The sequence below is a fragment of the Lactuca serriola genome, chromosome 3, assembly GCF_051521515.1.
Source record: "Lactuca serriola cultivar US96UC23 chromosome 3, Lser_US96UC23_V15, whole genome shotgun sequence".
NCBI classification, from domain to species: Eukaryota; Viridiplantae; Streptophyta; class Magnoliopsida; order Asterales; family Asteraceae; genus Lactuca; species Lactuca serriola.
Window position 1 is genome coordinate 102,912,688 of NC_136410.1, and position 18,864 is coordinate 102,931,551.

The 18,864-nt window shown below is 32.8% G+C and overlaps 2 protein-coding genes across 2 annotated transcripts; one reads left to right on the forward strand and one right to left on the reverse strand.

Moving 5' to 3' along the window:
- Nucleotides 1–5,128: 5,128 nt before the first annotated feature.
- Nucleotides 5,129–7,179, reverse strand: LOC145092974 (rac-like GTP-binding protein RHO1). Its single transcript, XM_079030985.1, has 7 exons — nucleotides 6,774–7,179; nucleotides 6,386–6,473; nucleotides 6,197–6,306; nucleotides 6,045–6,108; nucleotides 5,885–5,949; nucleotides 5,704–5,769; nucleotides 5,129–5,605 (listed from the first exon to the last, which is right to left on the reverse strand). The coding sequence occupies exons 1-7, from the start codon at nucleotides 6,870–6,872 to the stop codon at nucleotides 5,504–5,506; spliced, it is 594 nt and encodes a 197-aa protein (XP_078887111.1). The 5' UTR covers nucleotides 6,873–7,179; the 3' UTR covers nucleotides 5,129–5,503.
- Nucleotides 7,180–14,306: 7,127 nt separating this feature from the next.
- Nucleotides 14,307–17,172, forward strand: ATRAD17 (RADIATION SENSITIVE 17). The gene is made up of 7 exons (XM_079030986.1): nucleotides 14,307–14,706; nucleotides 14,970–15,027; nucleotides 15,147–16,064; nucleotides 16,133–16,246; nucleotides 16,332–16,530; nucleotides 16,618–16,678; nucleotides 16,791–17,172. The coding sequence occupies exons 1-7, from the start codon at nucleotides 14,488–14,490 to the stop codon at nucleotides 16,977–16,979; spliced, it is 1,758 nt and encodes a 585-aa protein (XP_078887112.1). The 5' UTR covers nucleotides 14,307–14,487; the 3' UTR covers nucleotides 16,980–17,172.
- The last annotated feature ends 1,692 nt before the right edge of the window (nucleotides 17,173–18,864 follow it).

Sequence of the window (18,864 nt, forward strand, 5' to 3'; positions counted from 1 at the left end):
AGTGCAGGTCCGGACCGATGCTCATCCTTAGTCCAATATGTGAAATGAGAGGTAAAGGTGAAGAAATTAGTCTCTGATCGGTCCCTAACGGTTGGGCATTTTGTTGGGTTTTGAACGGTCTTTTTTCGATCCAACGGTTTTTGTTGTGGTTGGACTGCCCAAAAATATTAAGCTTCAAAATTCTACTATAAAGAAAAAACTTGAATACCTAAAAAAAATAAGTAAACTTGGAGGGAAAGCTAAATATCATAGAATGAAGACAAGAGATGAACGAACCGAAAAAAAATGCTTGGAAACAACAATGTATTAAGACCACCTCGTAAGTATGAGAAAAATATTTAACTTTTTGAGTGTGAGTTCCGTTTTCCTTTTACTCTTTTTTTCCTCGCCAAAAGGTAAGAATGGCCATCTTTCACTAGATTTTATTTTATTTTTATTTTTTTTAAATATATTTTATATAAATATTATACTCATTTTGTAGAGATTTAAAAATCATGAATTTTGATATATTTTTTTTATATTTTTTAGTAGGTATATAATTTAAAGAATATTAGAAAAAAATCTGACTAATCAGAAAAGGAGAAAGAATGCGGGGAGCATTCCCCTCACTCCATTCCCACGCCACCTTTCCCGCACCCTCGGTGTAGTGTTCCGAGGTGCAGGTTCTTTTCCCGCTACACTCCTTCAAGCCTAATGGATTTAACAAATTATTAGAGTTTTCTTTTTAGAAAAATGACTGTTGGGATTGGTTCAAGAACAGTGTAGACCGATGTAGGGCCGATGTAACATACACGTTCAGTTATCGTGTATTGTAAATTATAAAAGTGAATAATATTACGAAATATTATGTGAATTTGAATGTTGAGTTCTAACAGATGGTTTTTACTAGAAATGAAGTAAAACTATGCTTAGAATCATTCAGAAAGTATTGGAAGTCTTATGATATTCCAATCAAATGTCAAATAGTGAAATTTAACGAAAATATAAAATTTGGAATAAGTAAAATTTTATTATTGAAAGTTGTAGATAATCTCGTTAGAAACATTTAGACGAAAACCTCATCGAAATCCGAGTTATAACGAAGAAGTTATGACTAATCGAAGATCCGCGACAAAACCGACACGGCGCCGAATGACGTAAAAAGTGATTTTTTGATAAACTACTTTTTAGCCTTAGTAATCTAAATGAAATTCATAGTATTCGTTAAACCGAGAAGTTCGATAAAAAGAACGCCAAAATCTGACTCTGTATGAGGAAGTTATGATTTTTCTAAGTTTCAGCTTAACAGTAGACAACTAAAAACTCGAATTTTAGATCGAGTGATTTTTAGCCGACACAACCTAAACGAGAATTGAAGGTCTCATCATTAGTAGTACAACGGTAAAAAGTCTGACGAAAACGGATGTCGGATGAAGAAGTTATGAATTTTTAACGGATTTCCTTGTCCCGGTCTATTAAAAATAAAGTCAAAGTTAGCCAACGGAGTCTAAACGAAAGTTATAGAGCATAATTTTACCTATGTGTGCATATAAAGAACGTAAAAATGGACCCCGTATGAGAAAGTTATGGATTTTAGAATATTTGGGCCCATTTTCCGAGAAAATTCGCATGGATAAGCCTCTTCCGGACCAGCCACGTCACCTCGCATGCGAGCCTGCCCTGTGTCCTGATCTGATGACGAGTCCGAAGTTGGTCCAATGAGAATCCGACGCGTGTTGCCTTTTTATTGGACCGAAGCCGCGGCCCAACCAGCTTCTGGCGCACCTCGCATCCTGTGGAGCCATCCGACCCTCGCATCCGAGCCTTCCTAGCCTCGCTGCTGTTGTCGCGTGTTCTCTCTTCGGCCAAAGATCTGCGAAACGTGTCTTCATCTCCTTGCTTCGAATCCGAGGATCGCAGCTATATATAGTGGCTGCAAGACCTCCCGGGTAAGTATGGATTTTTGCCACTTTTCACCCCTATTCCATATTTTGGCTATTTCCACTTCCCCCGAAGCCTCGATATTATTTTTAACACCCGAAACATGCCCCGAAGTGCTTAAGAAGCCCGAAAAATTTATCTTTTCGATTTGCAGCTCTACCTTCGCAGAGCCCGGTTATCAAGAAAACTCCCAGTTTTCAACGAAGAAAGTCATATTTAGAGCCAAAGTGCTGCCCAAATTAATATTTTAGCCCACGGTTATTTCACGGTGAGTTTAATATATAGGAACAATTGTATGTTATGTGTTATATATGCTATGTGCTTTTCAGTGTTATTATTCCGGGTTATTTTCCCGTGTTATTTTTATTCGCTATTTTTAATAGAATAGAAATACATTTGACGATGTGATCAGTGAAAAGACTTAAATTCACGTTGGTACTGGTATGTAGCATCTGGCCATGTAGAACATGTCTCCGTAAGAGAATGATTTCTATTCTATGGTATTGACAGAAGGTTAGACAGGGCTATAAGCCCGAAATATACCAAATGTTAATCCGAAGTTGTATGTCTTCTGTGCCATTTGGGCAAAAGCTTTATTGATGTATATCAAGTATGGAAATTGTTATGTCTCATTGATTGTATATCTTTGAATCATATCAATGATTGATATGAAAAGTTTGACACATGATTCACATATGCCCTTGTTGTTCTTTTGTCCTCTTTGCTTCTGCCATTTTGAAATATATATATGACATAATGTTATATTGTATCTATTGTTGAACTCACTAAGCGTCACCGCTTACCCTCTCAATGTTTAACAAATTGCAGGAGATAAGCATCCAGTATAGTTATATACTGAAAGAAGATTTTTGAATAGTTTGAAACTATTGTCTTGATAGAAGATTATGAATAGTTTGAAACTATTGTATTTTGCACTCCCATATGTATAAAACTATAGAATCCTGGGAAGTTATGTACTATATAACACTTTGAAATAGTCGGTTTGTATCCAGTAGTTTGTAACCTCTTTATAAATGTAAAATATTATTTTTATGAATATGCAAGCAGCATGTTTTGGAGTAACTATATTGTCAAGTACGAAAGTGAGGGTCTTTCAGCCGAACTAATTAAAAACATGTTTTTCATAGACGGAACAGAGATTGGTTTGAGAATGATTCGAGACTGACCCCAAACTGTTTGAAGTCTGAAAGTTCTACCATCTTTTCTTTTATTTTCTTTCTTGCTTTGTTGTATTTACTAAATTTGTTACAATTAAATTGATTGGAATCGGTACCAATTACATAAGATTTGTGTTAATGTCATTAATCTTTTAATTATGTCACATACCTTTACAGTTACTCATACTATTGAAGTGTGACCACATTTGATTTTCGTAAATGATCTCTCTTCCACATTGGCTACCTTAGTACTTTGTAAAGATTTTTAATATTAATATTAATATATTAACAAATAATTTAATGACCAAAAATAATGTATATATAAATCGTTAATGTTGTTACATATTGATAATAACAAAATTACAATACAATCTTTTAATGTAAATATGAATAAATTTTATGTAATTGTTGATGTACTTCTTTAAAATTAAATATAACTATAAATTAATAATATATAGTCGTTAAGGTGATATATATGTAATTCGTTAAAATCTATAAATATAACTATTAATATATTTTTAATAAATAAATTATGTACTTTTTTAGTTATAAAAACTACATCTAACTGATGAAATAAATAACTGATAATTAAAATGTGGGCCTAAAAGCATATATGGCCTTGAAACTAAATTGCAAATAACTAATAATATATAGTCGTTAAGACTTGTATATTATAAGCTTATTTGAAAAAAAATACAGATGTAATATTTAGATGTAATATTTAAGAGTTGAAATTTATAAGAAAAGTAAAAACAAATATTGAATTATTGAAATTGAAATGTTTAATTTTCTTTTAAATTAAACAAATAATTAAATAAGTGAACAAAACATAATTGAACTTTAATTTAGGAATTTTAAAATTAGAAGAAATATTTTATTAATGAAATTAATATACATTTATTATTAAATATATTACAATTATTATATTTAAATATATGTCGAATTTGATAAAATAGGAAAAAAAACCATAAAAAAACTTGAAAAAAATTTAATTTAAAATAACCACAAAACGACATGACAAAATGAATGTTATATAATGTGACATATGCCAAAAAAAAGATTTTAACTTATTAGGCCACAAGGAATGACTCGCTGGGAAGCCTCACTAAGAGGTCGTTGGAGTCGCTACACACCGCCCCTAGCTCTCGCTAGGGAGCTCACCAAATGCTCCCCGTTAAACCCATAGCGAGAAGAGAGAAGGTGGGTAAAGCGTTATGATTGTCTTATTATTATTAATTTTTTTTTCAAAACAAAAGCTATTAAAAATACCAACCCAGATGAATGCTGTCACTTCCTATCTTTTTACAACTTGGATGTTACAATTTTCTCTATCCTACGTGGCTTCAAAAAAATCATATGTGGATTCAAAAAGTATGATGTAGCGGTATACTACCGCTCCCTCCAGCCTTACAGTAAATTAATTGAATTCAATGGAAAACATTATTTAATTGAGTTCCTAGTTAGTTAGTTAGTCAGAGTTTCTCCTAATTTGGTTAAGTTCTTGATTTTTTTCGTATCCATAAATTTGGTTCTCAGTTTTTTGGTTTTAGTTCAGTTCGGTTCGGGTCTAGACCCTAACAATTCCTGAAGATATATTGTTGGGCCACACAATCCCCTCTAAGGCTCTAATGTCATTTTATTTTATATTTTTCATTTAATTTATCAGCTAGTTTTTATTAAACGTTATTATTTCATCGGCTACTATCTAGATTATATAGTAAAGCTACTTTTTCAACTGCTATGTCAAATACAACCGAACTATATATGAGTTGAAGTAGTGAATCTTTTGGCATCATGGTTATCATCTAAATTTATTGTCTATTACAAATCTTGACCTAAAGTAACTCATTCTTTTGTGCTTATAAGTCTATACTCATACACAATACATACATAAATTAATGCATATTTGTAGTTATTGGGAAAAGGATTAAAAGATGATCAAATATGCATTACATTCCACTCCTTTCACAACAATGTGCACCAAAAACACATAAAAATTGTGAAAAAAGCTAAAGAACACCGAAGAAGCCTAGCATCAAAGTTGCCAAATGACATTATGAACAATAACAATGTTCTCAAAAAAAACTCAAACCAAAAGTTTAGCCGACTACAGAACTTAATGTGGGGTAACATTGTCTCCAACAAATACAAACGAACAAAATGAATATATAAAAAAAATCCAACACGAGTTTTATTTTTTCTTTAATCTTTTTTTTTTTTTTTTCCCTTTTCAAATCTAAGTGCAAAACTATCTCAATTAAAGATCAAATCAGCCTAACAAGGGTGGAGGAGACACATGATGAGTAAAATCATGCTTTCATGGTTAGATTTAGATTTGATGAGAGGAAGGGTAGAAAGGTAAATGAACACAAGGCTTATCTCTCTCCATTGATTCCATTGTTAAATCACAATATAGAGCAGCCCTTTTGAGCCTTTCCCTTCTTTTTCTTTGAGCTTGGAGGTGCCAGAACAACTTTAATGGCAGAATCAAAAACTGCTTTCACGTTCTGACAATATAATAATTAAATTTAAAACACTTGTTAATTATTATATCATCATCTTTCTCTATATTTAAACAAGATTTAAAATATTATTAAGAAAATACCTCTTGTGTTTTTGCACTGCATTCAATATATGCAGGAGCTCCAATCGTCTTCTTTAGTTCTTCTCCCTATAATAAGCCCACAAAAACTCATGTTTCTTTACTGATATTAACCGATTTACCATATGTAAGGGTATTTTGGTCATTTACTAATAGCTGAGTAGAATACGGTAATAATCATTACCTGAGCAGTTGTAATGGGAACTGCATTAGGATGGTCAGCAAAGAACTGTTTATCATCCCGAAGATCTAAAATCCAACAACATGTAAGGGCATTTTGGTCATTTATAACTAATCAATTTATAACAAATTATCAAATTCTGAATCATCATGAAACAACTAACCAATTTTGGTCCCAACAAGGACAATTGGGACTCCAGGGGCATAATGTTTCAATTCTGGAATCCACTGAGGAAAAAAAAAAGATATATTCAGTTACTAGATTATGTAAAGTATTTGAAGGGTGAAATGGTAAAAAAGACAATGAGAGGTTCACCTTCTTGGAGATGTTTTCATAGCTAGCTTTGCTAATGAGAGAAAATGCAAGAATGAAGACATCAGCACCACGATAACTCAATGGTCTTAATCTGTTATAATCTTCCTGTCCTGTTCAATGAAATGTCTATATTACCCTTAAAGTTCAAGAACACAGAAATGATTGATGATGTTTCAGAAGATTGGTTACCAGCAGTGTCCCACAAGCCTAGATTAACAGTGCTGCCATTGACAACCACATTGGCACTGAAATTATCAAATACAGTTGGCACATAATCCTGTTTGGAACACAATGAAAACAAATATATATGTTTCAATCCTCTTTACAAGCAAAATTAAAATTCCATCAAGAATGTGATTATTATACCGATTCTTCCTCAAATCTCCACAAGAAATTAGGCAGAAATGAGCTTAAAAACGTATAATCAAAGTTCGAAGATGGGGACAAAAAGTAAATTGTAAAGAAATGAATACGATAGATAGTTTGAAATTAGGGATAAACAGGAAAAACGATTGAAATGTGTTTAGTGAAATTGAATAAGAAGAGAAATTGTGAAGGAATTAAAAGAAATAATCACCGTAGGAAAGGAATTGCTGGTGTATGAAATCAAGAGACATGTCTTTCCAACAGCCCCATCGCCAACAGTGACGCACTTTATGAACCTGGAAGCGCTCATATTTGTTAAAAATTGAGCCTCAGATCTTCTTCTATTCTTAGAAGACCTGAATCACGTTTCTTGTTGATCTTCTATGTTAATTTTTCTCCCACTGACAAATTCACCATTGTTTGATACAAAACCGGGACATTTTTGGAGGTTTTTCAGCGAAACCCTAGAGGAAAAATGCAAAAGTGGAAAATCGAATGTGGGAAATAGGAAACCCTTAAGAAAAGGGGAAGAACAAATTATTTGGTGAAGAATGGAAGAGATCAAGAGAGAGAATGGACCCTAATTTAGCCGGGAAATGATGCCGTTGAATCGCTACCTGCGTGGTGGAGATCAAGTCATGTTTTTAAATTATAATATCTTTTTTACTTTTCTTTTTGCAAAAAATTGAAAAAGAAAAGTTTATGAAATTAAAAAGAACAATTAATAGGCAAATATTATATATGGATGATGTAGAAATGTTTGCTCGAAATTAATTGTTTTTCAATATTAGGTGTTAATTTTATAATCTATATGGTTAATTGAACTGAAATAATATTTTAGAAGGTCATTAAATTCTAGAATATTAATTTAAACGATTGAAAGTTCAGCTATTTGATTAACTAATTAATCATTTATTAATTAAAAAATATATATTCACACTAAACTTCTTCATAAATGATTTCCAAGTAAAATAATTATTCGTTACATCTTTTATATAGAAAAGTCAAAATAATATGATTAATGTTTACTAAGATAATAATTAAACAATACATTATCCAAACATAACGGTAAAGCTGGACCGCATTCCCTTCACTGCCACATGTGCGACATATCATTTTTTACCACATAAGTATGGTTTATTGTCACACCCAAGGAGTGGTGCCACATTTTTTGTTTTGTTTTGTTTTTTTGGTTCTTTTTTAATAGTTTAATCAAATAAAACTTCATTTAAAAAAATTACATTGCATTACTTGAGTTTATTTTATTATTTTTTTAATGGATAAAGTTTTTTTTTTTTAAATGACAATATTTCATTAATTAAAAATAAAAATGTCATACATTGCTTAACTTAAAAAAAACCTAAAATTTTAGAAAAACAAATTAGAAACATAAAGCCTACAACTTAAAAGAAAATCACACCACACGATTAAAAACTTGAAAAGGAAAACTAAAAGTTAGCCACGATTTGCGTAACGTTTTTTTCACTTCATCTTTCATCGCCAAAATAACTTGAAGCTCGTCCCCGTTCATATTCGACGTGTCCATCAATAGTACTCTCATGTTGCTGTCCCTTTGTTTCCGAAGCTCTCTTTCGAAAACAATTTGCAAAATCTTGTCCATTCTATCTTTTATACCCTTCATATCGGCTCCCATTTCTTTCAACTCGTCTGAATCCGACGCTTTGTCTTTGCCTTTGCTTTTTGCTTTGTCTCTTCCCATCGGTCGGGAAGGCAGTGAAATTGGAACAGGTTCATCTTCGTTCAGATCAAATTGAACACAAGCATCTGATGTAGTGTGGTCGGACTCAGATATTCTGCTGCGTTTTGAACCACTATTGATATACTCGTTTGATGTTTTGATGTTTTGTCATTTCTTGTTATCTTTCACAAAATTCCAAATTTCAAGAAACTTGAAAGCCTTCAAGTTTTTTTTTTATACACTTTCAGTGCTTTCCTCAAAATCACTTCATCGCTTTCTCCACTTTTCCATTGATGTTTCATGTTGGTATACAAATCATTAAACAACATGATTTCCTTGTTCATCTTCCTCCATTTCGACTACACTTGATATTTTGAACGGTATTCTCCACGGTTCATTCTGTCACACCCCCGAACCAGACGGCGGAAACGTCCGGGGGCTTGTGCGTGACTTCATCTTGAAATATCATTACAATGAATATACTTGAAAAATAACATCATCATCATCACACATGTAATATAACAATATTCATTGTTTACATCAAGTATTGTATTTGAATATTACATGCCAAAATAGTAAGAGCATGATGAAACAAAATATAACACAATATCCATTAGTTTGTTTCGTTCATCCTGCTTCAACGGTTTCCTGAGAATACAAGTTATTTTGAAAACGTCAACATATATAATGTTGGTGAGTTCATAAGCATGTTTGTGAAAATGATTTGTATAACTTTGAAACCACCAGAAAATCCGATATTTTCTGCAAACTGTTTAGTATGTTTGTGTCAGATCTTGTATTAATGCATGTATGTTTTTGTTTATTTGACTAAAAGGGGTAAAGAGAATGTATAAGGAATGTAATGAGCATGTAAAAAGAATGTTCCCAGACAGCCCGATGTTGCCTGTAAAAGAGAAAGACGCCATACCAACCCCCGAGGTTGAGTACCGGTACGAGAATGTTTCCGAGTAATCCAAGAGAAAAGAGAATGATCTTTTGTAAACTTCATAACATTAATTCCTCTAAGTGAGCCGTCATAACCATACTAAATAATGACAATTTCTCCTGTCTTGGCGTTGTTGGACGCCGGTTTTGATTTTTGATTATAAGGTTTTCGTCACCCTAGACCGAGTTAGTCTAACTATAGCGAACAACTCAGATGTGGGGTGTCGTCCCCATACAGATCTATACACAAATCCCCACTCTCCCTCCAAGAGACTTTGGTTATAACTACAGGCTACGATCGTACACTTAATAGGTGCCAACCGACAAAACCCACTAGATCCTTAATCGAATTTACGCGAAGAAATGTATAATCTCATTCCAGGCCCAATGAACCATGTAAGTGAAACGCTAAGGCATCGCTAAACATGTAAATCATTTAAAGACTCAAATTGGAATGAAATTATATAACATGGGCCCAAAATATATATATGAAAGGACAACTAAGGCCCATTTCACATGTAAGGTATTTACAGGCCCAAATAGCACACAAATAGTATCCAAGGTCCGTCGCACATGTTAATGGGTCAATGAGGCCCAATAAACATATAGATAGTATACAGAACCTATCACACATAAAAATGGGCCGCTAAGGCCCAATAACCTAGAAAATGATCAAATTAATCCGTTTGTTAATTTATCGTTGGTTTTGGTTCAAGTATTCACTAAAATAGCATAAAAGCCCACTTTTTGTAAAAATGACGTTCTTGGCCCAATAAGCCAAAAATTTACAATTAAGGCGCAATTTTTGTAAGAATAACACTTTAGTTTCCATTTTGTTCAAAACTTGTGTTGATGACTAGTTTGTGGTAAAAATAACATTTTAAACCCATTTTTCTCAAAAAAATCATTTTTGGCTTGATTTTTGTGAAAACACACATTTTTCTGGTTTTGGGCTTTTCTGACCCAGTTGTTGGAAAATTCGTAGAAAATTCATCGTAAGTCGAAATTTGGATCCGTAAATACTGAAAGTTTGGAAATTTTGTCTACTTTGTTCACAATTTTTCTCATAATTTTTAATGGCTTGTAACAAGTGTGAAATTGCTCACCTTCATAGGCTGGTCTGAAATTATTTCAAATTTGATAGGCAGTTTTGTAAAATTCGCCAAAAATTGTAGAAAAATCGTATGAAAACATGAGAGTAGTCATTTTAAAGGTATAAATCTGAACTTTATCCATGTAAAACAGTTTTGAAAAATATTTCCATTAAGATGGTCAAATTCCCAGATCTAAAACTTTTCTGTCAAAAGCTGATTTTTGAGTATAAGTTATAGATCTTTAAGCACAACACTCATTTTTGCTATTTTAAGTGTATAATTCCCATATCTACAAGTTTATATGTAATATATGTGATAAAACATACTTTTCTCAAGGTTCTTATGAAGATCCAAGTGATAAACTTCAAGTTCTTAACATATTTTTAGATTAATAAAGTAATCAACACATAATCACTAAATAATTCATGGAAAACACACATAGTCATGCATATACACTTAGATCTACACAAAACAACTTGTACTCTCCCCCAAAAGCATATGAAAACCGAAAACAAGAGGTATGAACTCACCTTGGGGTGATGGATCGGGTTTGATGAAGAAGTGGAAGAAGATTTTTGATCCTAGCAAGCTTTCTTGAGTAGATCTTGAACTTAGATGGTTCTAAGAACACAATCCACAAAAATATGGGTGTAAGAGGAGATTTTTGAAGAGATCAAGAAGTTAATCCATGGATCTAAGAAAGACTTACCCAAGATTGATGGTCTTTAATGAAGATCTTCTTGAAACACCTAGAGATCTCGAAAATTTAGATGGAAGGAAGGAGGATGCTCTTGAGTGTTTTGAGAGAGTTTTCTTGAAAGATTTTTGAGAGAATGAGGGTGGTGTGAGGTGTTTTGGCCGTGAATAAGAAGAAGAGAATTCGTTGGAATTAGAAACGACCGTTTGTGGTTGTGTTTGTGTTTGTTGAACAAACTCGGGTTAAGACAAAAAAATCAAATTGATTAAAATCTATGTCGGGTTGTGGTAGTGTTTTTGGTAGTGGTTATGTTTGTGGTAGTGGTTGTGTTGGTCGTTGTGGAAAATACGGAAGCGTACCGCCATAGTGGTAGTACGGAGGTGAAAAAAATCGGTTGATCAAATGAGATTGTGGTGTTTCTAACAAGTGTTTTTTCTTTGCTGGGCATTTTGGAAGAAGACATTTTCAAAAAAATTGGAGGAAAAGAGGGTAAAATTGTAAGGATTTTGGTTGAAGGTTATGTAAAAAATTGTAAGTATATATATATAGAGAGAGTAAAGTAAAAAAAAATCAAATAAAATCAATTCAAACGCAAGGACCGTTGAATGCTCAATGATGTAGCAGCCAATCAAAATATGCGGTCCTTTCTAGCCACACTGCGGCCAAACCTGTAGGAAACCGCACCCAGGGGCGGTGTTTGCGGTCCGGGTGGCAAAAATGCGGCTCCAAACCGCGCCCACTCCCTATAGCCTAAGTGCCGAGTGAATGTCCCTAAGTTTTTCTTTTCTTGTTTCGATAACCTTAATTTCTGTGATGTTGTAATTAGATTGTGTAACGCCGATATTTTTAAGACAATAGTATGTACCCTTTTAGTGAAATTATTTTGAATGATTTTATTTTAAATTAACAAATAATAAAGAAATTAGTAAAATAAAAAAATAAAGATTTTAAAAACTTCAAAGTTAATTAATATAAAAGGTTTAAAATTGTATAGTTATTGTTGTTTAGGCAAAGTTGAAGTCAAAAACCTGTAAGATTTAAAATTAAAGAATGATATTTCCACAAATTCATTTCATTAAGATATGAACATAATTGCAATAAATTTTATCATTTAACGTTGAGTTAGTAAGCAAGACGTAAGAAAAGGTTATTTGGAAAGTTAATTTGGGTTAAACAAAAATTTTGAAGATTGATGGACCAATCTTGCAAAATATGGAAACTTAGGTTTGATATGGTTAGTTATATCTTGGAACTTAATTGCTAAGACACCAACTTATTAGGGTTATTTTAAAAAATTTCAAACTTGTGTGGGAGTTGTGAGTTAGTTGGGGAGCTGAAAACTTGAAAAGTATAAGGGTTATTCTAGTCAATACGCAAACATTTGAACTGAAATCCCCAGTTCCCCAATTTCCTCTTTATTTTGACCTATAAATAGGGAAAAAAAAGACAAATTGATTTTTGACGTTATAGAAACAACTAGTAGTTATTTGAAGTCAGTTGAAGGTTAGAAGCTTAAATAATCAAATGAACTTGTGGAAGGTAGCTAATATTCACTTATCTTTCTCCTTTTGACTTCTAACATTGAGACTTGCTTTTAGATTGTAGTTTTGATGATGAATCCATGCATAGATTGCAAATATAATAGTGTAATTCCATTCTTATACTTGAATATAAGTTCAAGAAGCTTCAAATGTGGCCTTGAAAACCATAGCTTTGTGAAATCAACATTAGATATAGTGGAATTTGATTTTAGACGTAAGATTACTCATGCAAAGTTCAAATCAAAAGTTAAAACCTTCAATGAAGTCAACTTTGGATTCTTAAGCTTTAATAGAGTTTTAAATACTTGTATGTTGAAATTGATAGTCTTGAACATTAGGAGTTGGAATATATTATTGATTTAGCTTATTAATCATCAACCAAACTCATATTTTGAATTTGTAAAACTCAATCAAGGATTGCTATTTCATTATATAAAGTAAATGAAGATTTACCAAACTTTGAAGTATATATGAACTAAACTTTGACGGTTTACAATATACGTTCACTTTACAAAAACAAGAGCATGAATGTGATGATACAAGGAAGTGGTATGAAATCCCAAAATGAATTTGGCTAGGATGAAGACGGATTTAACCCTAGCTAGCATCAATCGCATATAATATCAATTAAAAATATATCGGGTTTGATCCACGAAACAAATTTTAGATGATAAAGTTAGTACTCAAATGAAAAGTACAACATATGATATAGATAGTTCAACCTATTCAAGATGGCTAGAAGAATATTGGTTTCATGTAAAGCTGTCAAAATTGAGATCCTACTTAAAATCATTTTATGTTTTATAATATCGTGATTGTAAGATCGAATCACGATCGAAATATCCTATTAAAATGAATTCATATTCTAATTTGCTCGCAAGATAGTGAGTGTGAAAGTGCAATATATATTATAACTTGATGTTGATTAATAGGTCGATAGTTCAATCAACTTTAACTTTTTAAGCACGAACTATACTTTTTGTTGCTACAAACCTTGAAAATTAAGAAGAAAACAACTTAATTAGACAAAAAGATAATTTTGATGTATACAACTAAGGACATAAGATATTAAAAGGATTATTATGAGTATCTTTTGCCTAATTCAAAACGAATGGATGAAATAATGATTTTCTACAAGACTTCTTGCAACTTATGATACACAATATCAAGTTGAATAAATGAAATTTTGATACTCAAAAGGTGATCGAGATCATAGAGTGATAGGAATTGTTTCACTTATACAATCCAAAAATCGTAAGATCTTAATATCAAAATTGAGATTTTAACAACCTTAGTTTAGGGGTGACAATTTATGACACGACACAAAACGAAATTGGGACGCAACTGAAATTTGAATTCGTGTTTGTGTCGTGTTCGTGTTAACTGTAAAAAACACGATATCGTGTCGTGTCGTGTCGTGTTCATGTTCAAAATTCGACACAAAATTGACACGATTTAGCTGTTTTTTATCGTGTTTTTCGTGTTATATTTGATAAATGATTCATTAAATAAACTAGTTTTTAGTATATGATATATTTTTCGTGTCGTGTCTTGTTTGTCGTTTTTTAATTCGTTCGTTTTCGTGTTAGTTAAAAAAAACACGACATCGTGTCATGTCGTTTTCGTGTTAGACAAAAACATGAAACGATAGCACGGTTTGCCAACCCTAACTTAGGTTCATGTTTTCAAGATTTTAAAAGGGTAGTGGTTAATTACAAATTTGACCCTTGAATAAGCTTCTCAGCTACGCCTAAAATCTCCCGCGTCAATTCCAGAACAGGGCACACAACAAATGGGGGTTTCTCAGTGTTCTTTTTGCAGTCGTTAGGGTTTTATCGACAACTGTTTCGACGCCAAAACAGAAAAATTTGAAGCTTAGTCGCCCATCGTATTTGATATAAGGGTTAATTGAGAAGTAGTTACTCTTTTCAGTTATTTGGTTCTAGCAAATGGGAAAGAGGGAAACCATTGTTTTATCATCATCGGAGGACGATGGTGACTGTAATGATAATGATTTTGCATCAAAGTCGATTTTGAAGTATTTCAAGAAGCCGAAATCGGGAGCAGCTTCTGTTCCTCGAACTAACACCAAGGGTCCAATTCCAAAGAAAGCTCGAATTTCCAGTTCTCGTTCACATCCAGGCAAAAGTTCTAATCCATTTGACGAGGTATTGATTTGAGAGTTTTGTTCGTGTTTTGCGTGCAATTTGTTGTATGCGTGTGTGCTTTCATTTGAGTATGTAATTTTGTTATTTGCTCAAGCTGCATCAAATGACGATAGATTATTTGATGCGTGTAAGGGATTCCTCTATGTTCTATCGCTGATTCCAGACCTAGAATATAGCTTTGATACGATTCGATTTCTGTTACATTTGACTTTAGTCTTCTTTTTCATTAAGCAGCATGATAAATCTGAAATTCCTTGTTGCAGATGAAAGAGTTCTGTGAGGATTTTGGTGAAGGTTTTACTGGGTTCAAGGTATCTGCTGGTATGCTATACTCGTTTTCTCATTTCTGCTATTGCACTTACAAAATGAAACTGAATGTTTGTATTTTTCTCCTTCTCCTTCTCCTTCCATATCTGACATGATTACGTATCCTGATTCAGGTCATAAACGAGACAACAAAGAACTATGGGTAGACAAGTATAAGCCTCGCTCTTTGCTAGACTTATCTGTTCACAAAAAGAAAGTTGAAGAGATTAAAATCTGGCTTGAAGAAAGAATCAAAACCAAAAACAACAATCATTACAATCATGTTCTTGTCATAACTGGACTTCCTGGAGTTGGAAAATCTGCAACTGTTGAAGCAATTGCCTCCCATCTTGGAGTCACAGTATACGAATGGAACACACCTACTCCCACAATCTGGCAAGAACACATCCACACAACCAATGCAGGGTTGCGTTACATGTCAAAGTTAGATGAATTTGAGAATTTTGTTGAGAAAATAAGAAAATACGGATTAATTTCTTCTTCATTGACTAAAGAACCACAAAAGAAACCCTTTCTTATCTTGATCGATGATCTTCCAGTTACAAATGGAAAGATTTCTTATGGTAGACTACAATGTTGTCTCCATCTTCTTGTCCAATATGTTTGTGTTCCAACAATTATATTAATCACAGACTATGGTAGATCAGACACAGCTGATTACACCTCAAGATGCTGGGAAGAACTTCAGACTTCTCTTCAAAATGCAGGAGCTTTTAAAGTTGCTTTCAATCCAATCACAGCAAACTCCATCACAAAAATGCTTTCAAGAATTTGTAGGGAAGAAAAACTTAAAACAAAAGCTGAACAGATTGATGCTATAGCTAAAGCAAGTGGAGGTGATATCAGAAACGCAATCACATCTTTACAGTACTTCAATCTGAAATCAAATTCCAAGGGTATTTTCGTCAATTCCAATTGTTTAGATGATGGGTACTCTTTATCATGTGGCAGAGATGAAACTCTCTCCCTGTTCCACGCCCTCGGGAAATTCCTCCACAACAAAAGAGAAACAGAGAAAGCTACTACATCTGGTATGGAAATTACTTTATTGCCCTTCCTTCTGGTGTACATCTTCTTAACCTTCTTTCTTCTGTTCTAGACTCTTTAAAGGAGGAATTTACAAGATTGCCCATGAAAATGGATGTACCAGAGAAGGTCCTTGGTCAAGCACACGGACAAGCAAGACCTATTGCTGATTTCCTACACGAAAATGGTATCTTTTTTATACTTTTTTTTATCCTTTAACCATGAGTCATGGAATTATTTATTTATTTATTTTTATTATTTGTTTGATTCAGTTTTAGATTTTGTTGAAGAGGAAGGAATAGATGATGCATGGGTTGTAGCTTCATATCTAAGTGATGCTGACTCACTTCTGGCTTCATTAAATGGAATAAGATCAAGAAGTTATGAAGCTGAGAATCTCATCCAATCAACTGCTGCTTCAGTTGCAGTTCGTGGGGTCATGTTTGGAAATCGTCACCCTCTATCTTCAAGGTATTCTTTTAACATATTAATAATTGTTATAATTACTTAAATTATAAAATAAAAAAAAAGATTGAATATTGTGTTATGAGTGCTTAGGTGGCATGCCATTCGTCGTCCGGTGATGTGGCAAGTTGAACAATCACAATGGCGCAACAAGGTTTGGGATTCAGACATTAAGTAAAATGTTTTGAGTTTTTGTCAGAGATATTATTATTATTGTTATTATTATTATTATTATTTTAACATATTTTTATGTAATGAAATGTCAGAAGGAGATGATTGGGGAAAGATGTGTTGGTGGGTATAATGGTGTGAGTTTGTCGGATCTTTCAGTGATTGCAACTGAGTGGAAACCGGTTAGTAAGTGGTTGGGTGGATCAATGGTTGATAATAATGACTGTGATTTGGATCATTTTGAGGAGATTTGTGATGATGATGATGAAATAGAAGATTGGTAGTTTTTAGAGGGCAAATTTTGTGAGAAAGCAAAAGTTTGGGTTAGTTTTTGTAAATGGTGTAAATTTATGACGAGTTTGAGATTAGATATGTTTTGGTTCTATTTTCAAGTGGTGATCATTTTAGTTGGTTAAAACTCAAGAGATACCAATGTAAATGAAATCATTAACTTCAACTTGATTTTGTTCATTGGAAGTAGAAGAGTAAATTAAAGAAATTGATGTCCAAAAAGTGCACTAAAAAGTCCAACTTCTTTCTTTTATACCATATGGTCATTAAGTCTGGCTTTTGTGGTGGGTTTAGTCATTTTAATATTATTTTGTTCTCGATTTGATCTAAATGAGGATTTCGCTGTTAATAATTTGTTTTTGAAGTAAAGCTTGAGATTGGAGATGATGAAGATAGCTGTGGTTAGGGTGTGTTTCTTAACAAAAGTAAAGAAAAAGAATAAAAGATGGATAAATTGATCATCTCACAAATACTCTACCCATTCTTTTTTCTAACGATGTTAGCTAAAAAACAAACCTTACAACATTTTCAAACTACATGAGTCAACCGTGTCACACTGTTCTTATAAGGACCACATTTGGTTATTTTGTATTACCATAAGAACCATAAATTTATTTTGAATAAAAGATTACCTAGTTATTACTTCAATAAATTAGGGGCCATATTGAACGGGTAGCCAAGAATTTATAACTAACTAACCCACTTTTAAATAACCATCTATGTTTCTATCGAGACTTGAAATCATGACCTTTTATATAAAAGAGTTACTTCAAGGGAGTTCAAAGTGTGCCCATGAATAGGATCCATTTAATAATAGGGCCTAAAATTTTCATAACTTATATATTAGTCTATCTTCAATTCTTGGCCCAATTCAAATTAGGTTTACATTGTTCTCAGCTACAACACGTACAATGCAAGCGCACAAAAGGAGTGAGCGGGAAAATATGAACCTTCGGGAAAAGAAAAAAAAACTTTTTGATTTCTTGTTTGTCGATTTACTCATGAGGCAGAACTTAATGATGTCCACTCAAACAATTTCAGAGGCAACAATCTTTAAGAGCATATTGTGTGGGTATATAAATATCGTGTTATTGCCGACGTGGAGCCGTAATAACGGCATCGTAACATGAGCATACCGCCCCAAATCTCGTTAAGGGGCGTTATGACGTATTGGGTTGTAACGACGACGAGATGCAACACAAATTGTGATTGGTTCTCTTTCTTTCTTCCCAGTGTTTTTTTTTTTTTGGCTTCATCTCAACACCGTTAAGGCTGAGAATACCATCCCTTCTTAAAGTCATGAAGAGAAGAAGATGATGTGGCAACTATTGTGAATGAGCATGGTTGAGACCTATACCCATTGCTCTAACAAGCTCATTTCTTTTTTATTTCTTCTCGAAAATCAGAAACAACAATTCTATAGTCTACTCGAAAATCAGCTTTGAGTGCTTAGAATCTCAGGGGAAAAAGCGAACCTTACAATCTTTTTTCTCTTCATCGAAAATCAACTTTGAGGTTTGAAGTAAGGATATAAGAGATTTCTGATTTTTTGATTTTGAAGGTACATACAAAGTAGTTTCGAAAACCAGAAGGCACGGAGAAATTAGTTTTGAAAATAAGAGGAACAAGAAAATCAATTTTTAATTTTTGAAGGTACAAACAAACCAAATTATGTTTTTCTTTTTAGGTTAGTTTTTTATTTTTATTTTTGATAATTTTCGATTTATAAGAAGTAAATTAGTTTTTTGTTTCTTTTATTTTTTCTTATTCCTATTTTTGTAACACTCTAAATTTTCAACTAAAATTTTCATTTTTAATTCCACAAAAAAAACACATTTTAACATCTCTCATACTCAATTTATAAATGTTTCAAAACAC

Excerpts from the sequence above, each read along its gene's own strand:
- LOC145092974 (XM_079030985.1), bottom strand. The coding sequence starts at position 6,872 with ATGAGCGCTTCCAGGTTCATAAAGTGCGTCACTGTTGGCGATGGGGCT. Across the intron at positions 5,950-6,044 it reads CCTTGTTGGGACCAAAATTG|ATCTTCGGGATGATAAACAG; the intron begins GTTAGTTGTTTC and ends GTTGGATTTTAG. Across the intron at positions 5,770-5,884 it reads TTCCCATTACAACTGCTCAG|GGAGAAGAACTAAAGAAGAC; the intron begins GTAATGATTATT and ends GGCTTATTATAG.
- ATRAD17 (XM_079030986.1), top strand. The coding sequence starts at position 14,488 with ATGGGAAAGAGGGAAACCATTGTTTTATCATCATCGGAGGACGATGGT. Across the intron at positions 16,065-16,132 it reads AGAGAAAGCTACTACATCTG|ACTCTTTAAAGGAGGAATTT; the intron begins GTATGGAAATTA and ends CTTCTGTTCTAG. Across the intron at positions 16,247-16,331 it reads TGATTTCCTACACGAAAATG|TTTTAGATTTTGTTGAAGAG; the intron begins GTATCTTTTTTA and ends TGTTTGATTCAG.